Genomic DNA, 7,840 nt, shown 5'->3' with positions numbered 1-7,840 from the left:
TCACAACATGATGCATAAGAGAGATAGGAATATGTTATTCTCCTTATGAAATCTTGGAAGTGAAGTTTGAACTTTGGAAGAGATGAGCCAGAAAAGTGTTGGTTTGAGTGGGTGTTGGGTTATGGCTATTTATAAAACATAACCCCTCAAACTAAGATGCAATGGGCACAAGTAGTGGATCAATAACGCCCCTAGTAGTTGGAAATAGGGATTTTGAAAATAAACAAGTAGGGGGTGCTGGTAGAGGTTTTACATGGCTCAGCTTTGTCTCGGTCTACGGACGCGGGTAAGGATTTGGGAAATGTTAATGAGTGTATATAACAAAAATGTTGTGCATTTAACATTTACCTAAGGATTTTTCGGGTAGAGGCCAAGTCTTCCCGTAAAAATAAAATTCATCAGACGGGCAATGTATATCTCGGGCTTTGGGCTACAATATTAGCTCATTGGATGTGGGCGTTTTGGGGTGGGTTTTGGGTTCTCAGACTCAATTCCAATCCTATAAAATTTTAAGAATGCGGGCTCAATTTTTTCTTTTTCTAGAAGTGGTTAGACCATCTACGATGCGAGACAGAAATTGAAAAAATTATTAGTGCCACTTAAGATTGTTTTTGTTATTTAATCAAAAAAAAGATTGTTCTTGTTAATACACAAAATTTCTCTCTAATGCAAAATTTAATTTGGGTCTTAAGATAATGTGACATCATTTAATTCTAAGATGTTTCAAGAAGAAAGTGAATATTTGGAGTTTCTTTTTAGGATCTCAATTATTCACTCAATATGTAAAACAAAATTACCTATCTAATAAATGATATCTAAACAAATGATATCTAAATATTTTTCAAATTCTTCGAGTGTGCATTGGGGATGTATTTTGAATAAAAAAACTCAATGGTGTCATTTAGGAAAGTGAATCTGAATTGAGACTAACACATAAGACAATTAGACTCTTTTCAAATTTTCGGAGTTTTCACTGGGGATGTATTTTGAATAGAAAATCTCAATAGAGTTATCTAGGAAAGTAAATTTGAATTGAGACTTGGGGCATACAACAATTTAATTTAATTTTTTTTTTTTTTTTTTACATTGGAGAGCCCTTTTCTAGCTTGGGGCCTAATACAATCCACTCATAGCCCAGACAACCCTACTTGTTCTACCACTCTCACTCTCTCTCTCCATCCCCCTTTTCCCATGCCCCTCATGTCTTGCTCCAAGCTATGTATGATTCCAAGAGAAGAAAACCACAGGTTTTAGGATTTCATTTGCTACAAATCGTATCGAGTTCAACCGTATATTGATGAAAGAATAATCTATTAAAAGGTCGAGAGGACATGATGATGCCCATCAGCTGAAATTGGTGGTAGTGTAAGAACCATGTTTTTTAAGCGAAGGTGTACTACCGACAACATAAAAACGAGGTACTCCGCAACTCAGCCAACAACATAAAGGAAGGTGCAGCTTGTCACCCTAACGGTTGTCGATTGTAACTCTACCGGTGACTGTAGTGGTCTACTCTGAAATTCCACTCTATCGCCGACATTGCTATTCAATAAGTACCGTGGGCTACTTTGGCACCAATTTCTTTGTTTATTCTCGTGGCTTTTGCCAACGGTATAAAGGCGTAGTTATTTGCTTTGTATACATATTGGCTACAATAGTTGTATTTTTTTTTAAATCCGTTTTCCGGACCCGTTACCGCATCAAGAAACTGTAGCAACATGATGATATAATGAGCAATAACTTGTCATACATAAACTTGAACACACATTGATAACACATGAACTTTTTTTTTTTGAAAATATAACACATGAACTATACATAAATATATAAAATTCAACACAATCACAAACTATATATAACCATCAACACCAAAATCATTTGAATGTAATACATCTCCGCTCTTCAAATTTTTTATTTAAACACAATATCCATTTGACGTACTAAAAGTCATAATTGTATCTTAGTTTTCCAAATTAGTTAACATGTTCTCACGGATAACATTAAAATTGTCGCATCATATCGTCTTACATAGGAAGGATAAATGAAACATAAAGTATTACCTTGAACAAAAGTAGTTGTATCCAAACTAACCCTGTGAAGAAAGGATGACTACTAGCCCTGTTAAAACTCAAACACAAAGAAATCAATAAAATAAGTCAAATTGACGACATATCAATGCTTAAGATATATGAGAATAATAAATTAAATATACCTGTGATGATGAACCAACACCCTGTGATCGCATGCGGTTCATGAACTCTGTCAGTTCTGCAGCTTGTGCTTTCAAAGAAGATACATCTGATATGAGATTTGAAAGCTTATCTTTTAACTCAACATGCTCATCTTTTAACTCAACGTTCTTTTGCTTGGCATTTGCAAGTTCTTGCTCTAAGTTCTTGGTAGTTGTTGAAGATTGTCGAGGAAAAAGGTGTTCTGGCTTCACATGAGGAATGAGTCGAATTCGACCACCTTGCTCTGGTCTCATGGCCTGGGCAAAGAAGTCACTACGACTCGGCGGGTTGTCTACTTCTCCATCGTCGTCATCTTTCAACACTTGTTCATTTATAGCCTCAACTAATGTGTGCATACGACCATTTCTAGGTAGATCTTCTCCATGACGAAACCATGTTCCGTAGTTTCTCATCATCCCATTCCAAACCAAATGCCCCTCAACTGTTTCTCTATCGGCGTACTTAGTATTCAAACATTTGACACATGGACAACTTATTTCATTTTCTTCAGTAACTACCCCGTGAGCAAACGCATAGTCCAAGAAAAAAACTACACCATCTTGATATTTTTTTGTTCTTCTATCAGATTTCAACCAAGTCTTATCCATGAAAGCTAGCTTCATTCGCACAACACTTTGTTAGTATGACATTAATTTAGTTATGCACGAAGTTCATTATATCTTAACAACTAATTATAGTTATGTCATTCTTGCGACTTCTTAGTCATACAACTATATCAAAATTATATGTAGAAAAACAACATATGAGATAAACTTTAGTTTACATCCTAGTCACAATACATTCAGAGTCAAACAAACGAAGTAAGGCTCTTCAGACATGTTATTGACAGGAAGCTACTTCCAAACTAAGACATGTTATTGCTAATACCAAGTTCTTAAGGACATATCTACTTCATATTCTAACCTCAGTTTATATACTATTTCGATTCAGCTTGTCATTCAACAAAAAATTGTGACCGTGTCTGAAAATTTGTTTCTTAGTTTGGAACTTTAAAAGGTCATAAATGAAGTAAATACCATAAATAATAATAATAAGAAAAAAAGAAGCATGCTTCACTTAATCGACATCATTAACTACACATAACAATAGAACCAAAATGGAAAGAACATGGCAGAATACAGAGAGAACAAAAAAGAAAAGGACGCATATCTGATTTACCAAAAACCCTAATCAAATACAAGTTCGAAACGAATATCAAAGACCACCAAGCTTCAACCCACCAAACGATCAAAAGTCAAATAAGAAGCTGGTACGCAAATATATAATCTCTCAATCTCCAAAAACTGCCAAAGCAATAATTATATGTTCAATTCCTCCGAAATCCAAAAAGAGAACCCAACTTCGATCACGAATAACACGTTAAAACTAAATAATGAAGACTATATTCTTTCATATCTAACACTAATACTGTCATTCAACTTAGATAAGATGTGTTACATCAAACTCATGAATAAATTTGTATTGACTACTCAAATGATAGGAATAATGTTGGGTCCATGACTTCATAAATTTATAGACTGAGCAAAAGGAAATGCTGAGGGATAGCATAAGTGTTAGGGTCCATTACTTTACAAATTATTGGGTCCAAACTGTTTTGTTTAATATTTTCTACCCCTAACTTTCTTTGGTCTTCCATGCTCACCTTCCTTCTCTATACACTCAAAACTTTACTTTCAATCACCTTTTCAGGAATCCTACCTATTAAGCAAACAAACGACAAACATATCATATTAACAATCTAACCAACTAGATCGAAAGAATATATTTCTCTTTCTCTTGTTTTGTGAACAACCCAAACACACAATCCGAACACTCACAGAGAAAAGTGGGGAGGAGACGAGTTCGAAGATATGGGTATGCCAATTATAAAGTACTGGATTACTCAATTACCAAAAATGGGATAGTAAAACACAATAAGCATTAGGCAATAGATTCTTCAATAATACCCGATCGAGCCTGCTAGGGATTTCACTAAGAAATCTCAAATTGATTATAGAACTATTACTACTTTTAAAGGTGGTGTTAAGGAAAACAAAACTGAGTAGTCATACTTTGGCAGGCCCAATTTAAACTAATAAAACTAGGGTTTCAGATCCTTTCTGTTGGACATTGATTCTTCCTTGCTCAGTAAACTCAGCAATCTAATAGTTAGAGAAATTAGACAGAGAGAGAGAGAATCAAAACCTGGTTCTTCCTTGCCGAGGAGATTGGTTCTTCAGTTCGGAGTGCTCGCGCTGAAATTGAGAGAGAGAGAGAGAGAGAGAGAGAGAGAGAGATTGGGATATAGAGGAAGATGGAGTTCTGCCCGCGCCCAAATAAGGGCATTATAGGACATATGCCGACGACATCTCAACATCGTCGGCATAAGTCTCAAGAAAATTTCTTTTCACGACGGCGCGCGAAATTTTTCTTCCAAAAAAGTTTGCGACAACTCATCTCTGACGGAAAACGTATACCGTCGGTAGAATTCTTACTGCCTACGCGCAATTGTCGGTGGAGCGTCGCCAGTAGTAGTACACCCGACGGCAGAACAGAAAGCCATCGCTGTATTATCAGTCCGACGGTAAAGCGGATAACCGTCGGGAATTTTCATTGGTAATAGAATTGGATTTATTAGTGCAACCACCACTAACCATCACCACCCTTCAACAAAAAAAAAAAAAAAACAATCACCACCATTCCCACCTACCACTCTCATCTTATTCGCTATCTATGTATACACTCCCATCTCTCTGGATACCCTGGTTGAGGGGTTCAAAAGAAACTTTGGACGAGCCTTTCTGCCTTTGGCTACAAATGGTAGAGGGTTCCTTTTGCCATCGGTAGAAAGCAAAGAGATGAGAGAGAAAGAGAATAGAGACAAAGGAAGAGGAGAAAGATGGTTTGGTCAGAGACGGTAGTAGTGGTGGTGGTGATGATTAAGATGACAAACAGAAACTGGTCAACAACACCTCTACTAGTGGTCATTCATCGTTTCTTCTTTTCTTTTTCAAATTTGATGGGTTAAACAATTAATTTGGTTCAAGTCATTCCATCAAGTCAACTAGAGTATTTGTGTCGGGATGGATCAAGTCAAGTATACGATGAGTGTTTAAAATACCAGAAAGCCCACGAGTGAAAGAGTTATGGGAAATTTTATATACACTTATGGGTTATCACTTTTGTATCAATTAGATGTAAGGCCACAAAATTATTAAGGAAAATGAGATTTGGCTCGACAAAATGTGACCGGACAAGGCCAAATTAGTGATGTTTACGATAACATCATGCTAAGGTCGTGTACAAATTTGGCTCGGTCCACAATTAGAGCTGTTTTTTTGTCAGGCGAAGTTGCATTGTTGAATTATCAATCGAATAACGAGTGTAAGGTCATAAGTATGTCTTTTTAGCCAAGTCTACATATTGCATATATCTTTTCCAATGACCAAAAAACCCAAACAACTTCAACAAAAAAAAAAACCCAAACAACAATCAGCAAAATTATAACATTTGTTTATAAGTAGACCCTAATTATCTTCTTTACCTCCTCCAACATCACAAATCTCCTCCAAAAAAGCTCTAAGATTCCTCTCTGAAGATCCATCTTCTTTGACAGCTTCCCTTGCCAACTCTTTCCATTTCTTAGCATTCTCTCTCATCACTTCCCCTCTCTCCCCACTTCCCATTACCACTTCAACACATCTACTTACTTCTTCTCTCTCTACAATCTTTTCATTTACCCTCATCCTTACTCCTGTTTCCCAAACATCTTCAACTAACTTAGCATTTGTTCCTTGATCACTCCATTGTGGAAAACCCACTACTGGTACTCCACAAACTAAACTTTCAAGTGTTGAATTCCATCCACAGTGAGTTATAAAACAACCCACAGATGGGTGAGAAAGAACCTCAATTTGTGAACACCATGTCACTATTTTCCCTTCTTTTCCCTCTCTCTTTATCCAATTCAACATCTCAATATCTTCTTCTTTACTATCTTTATTTTCCCTAATTACCCACAGAAATGGCCTCCCACTTTTGAATAACCCGTTACCCATTTCTTCCATCTGTCTTTTTTCCAAAACTGAAATGCTTCCAAATGATACATAAATTACAGATGCTTCTTCTTTCGAATTCAACCATTCCATATAGTCATTAGAGACATTGAATAGATCCCCACCAAATGAGGTATCAGAAGGATCTTGACCGTCTAAAAAGGCCGATGGAATCAACGGTCCAACCCCAACCATCTTAATCTTATTATCCACGGCTTTGATTGATTCTAATTCCAGAGCGTCAAATGTGTTAACGAGAACCGTTGGATTAGTTTCTTTCTGAAGATTTAGGAGCTGTTTTTCCATACCCTCAAGGGCGAACGCGTAAATATCTGTAGGGAGGAAGAAAGAAGGAAGATCTTTGCAAGTGAGGGATGGCAAACCTGGTAAATTTACAGAATACGAAGGGTCATTGTTATTATTAGAAATAACATCTTTAAAACCGTTGAAGTAATAGTAGTAAATATCGAACACGGTGGCAGGTTGGATCCATAGAAAAGCTGACTGGATATTGAGCTGGCGAGCCACATCAGCAACCCAAGGAAGCAAGATGGCGTAGATTATGCAAGTAACTGGCCGACCTTCGTTAGCACTAGCCCTGACTACTTTGGCTAAGGCCTCTGAGCCGTGGGCTTGGAGCTCAGACATAAAATGGTTAAAATCAGTATCAAGTTTAACGCCATCCTCGTAACCGTCTGAGAAAGGTGCGTAGGTTAAGCCATCAATAGTGGGCGCGTTTAACATACGCTTTTGAGCAGAAACACTAGTGATGAATGTAACGTGGGAACCTACACGGATGAGACGTTTGGCGAATTGAAGTGTAGGATTAATATGACCTTGAGCAGGATAAGTGACAACAATGAAGTGATTCTTTTGTTTATCTAGGGTCATTTTTGCTCTTTCAAGAGGAAGTTGGTCTTAGTGTTTAATGATAGTTTAGACTTTAGATGAAAGGAAGTAAGGGTTATATGAATATGGTGAAGGGAGAGATGAAGTTGAATATATTGTTTGGTGGATATAGAGAGAAAAAGAGAGAGAGAGATTTAGAGAGTCTTAGAGTGTTTGTGGTTGAGAAATATGTGGCTATGAAATACTATTTGATGCTTAGAAGTTAGATCTACAAGCTGAGGTTTTAAAGGATTGGATTTGGGTCGATGATGACGTCACTGATGACATTTTTATAGTTTCACTTTTTTTGTTGTTGAAAGAAGCAAGAGTTAATGTGATTTGCAATCTCAAATATTGAAATGAAATCGACTACCGAGGAAACAATGAATACTCATAAGATTCTCAAAACTAACATGTAGAAAAAATTATACATGTTAGTGGCAAGAAATTCGGAATTTGAAACGTTTTCTCAAATTTAAATAATTTTATATTATTTTTGTTTTATAATTGTAGGAAGTTGAGTTTTCAATTTTCTGTCTGACACACTTGCTTGGTCCATATAATAGTAAGTATAATAGCACGATGGTGATATATTATATTAACATCCTTATATCACAAGGTATCTAGCCAAATTTATGTGATGTTCTTCTTTATGTCAATTAATAA

General features: G+C 36.4%; 1 protein-coding gene and 1 pseudogene across 6 annotated transcripts; both read right to left on the bottom strand.

Moving 5' to 3' along the window:
• Nucleotides 1-1,877: 1,877 nt before the first annotated feature.
• LOC147559936 (uncharacterized) lies at nt 1,878-5,046 on the bottom strand. 5 transcript variants are annotated; one of them, XM_086661895.1, is made up of 4 exons: nt 4,437-5,046; nt 3,473-3,535; nt 2,213-2,848; nt 1,878-2,118 (listed from the first exon to the last, which is right to left on the bottom strand). In XM_086661895.1, exons 1-4 carry the CDS (start codon nt 4,575-4,577, stop codon nt 2,113-2,115), a joined length of 846 nt encoding a protein of 281 aa, XP_086518021.1. In that variant the 5' UTR covers nt 4,578-5,046; the 3' UTR covers nt 1,878-2,112. The 5 variants fall into 5 exon arrangements, with proteins under 5 accessions (XP_086518021.1, XP_086518024.1, XP_086518022.1 ...); XM_086661898.1 differs by lacking the exon at nt 3,473-3,535 and adding an exon at nt 3,895-3,950 and having other exon boundaries at nt 4,437-4,495; XM_086661896.1 differs by lacking the exon at nt 3,473-3,535 and having other exon boundaries at nt 4,437-4,939.
• A 588-nt stretch (nt 5,047-5,634) lies between these two features.
• On the bottom strand, nt 5,635-7,492 carry LOC147559935 (phloretin 4'-O-glucosyltransferase pseudogene; annotated as a pseudogene). Its single transcript, XR_015234685.1, has one exon. The product of XR_015234685.1 is annotated as a phloretin 4'-O-glucosyltransferase pseudogene (transcript).
• Nucleotides 7,493-7,840: the final 348 nt, after the last annotated feature.

This window comes from Eschscholzia californica, unplaced genomic scaffold (genome assembly GCF_041429995.1).
Source record: "Eschscholzia californica isolate CP2 unplaced genomic scaffold, dmEscCali1.0.p SCAF_2, whole genome shotgun sequence".
Classification (NCBI taxonomy): Eukaryota; Viridiplantae; Streptophyta; class Magnoliopsida; order Ranunculales; family Papaveraceae; genus Eschscholzia; species Eschscholzia californica.
This window is presented reverse-complemented; position numbering and strand designations above follow the sequence as displayed.

What these genes read in the sequence shown, in the direction of transcription:
- LOC147559936 (XM_086661895.1), bottom strand. Translation starts at nt 4,577, where the DNA reads ATGCCCTTATTTGGGCGCGGGCAGAACTCCATCTTCCTCTATATCCCA. An exon ending in CCTCGGCAAGGAAGAACCAG is followed by an intron (nt 3,536 to 4,436) that starts GTTTTGATTCTC and finishes TTGCTTTGGCAG; the next exon opens with TTTTTGGAGATTGAGAGATT. An exon ending in ATTTGACTTTTGATCGTTTG is followed by an intron (nt 2,849 to 3,472) that starts GTGGGTTGAAGC and finishes GTGCGAATGAAG; the next exon opens with CTAGCTTTCATGGATAAGAC.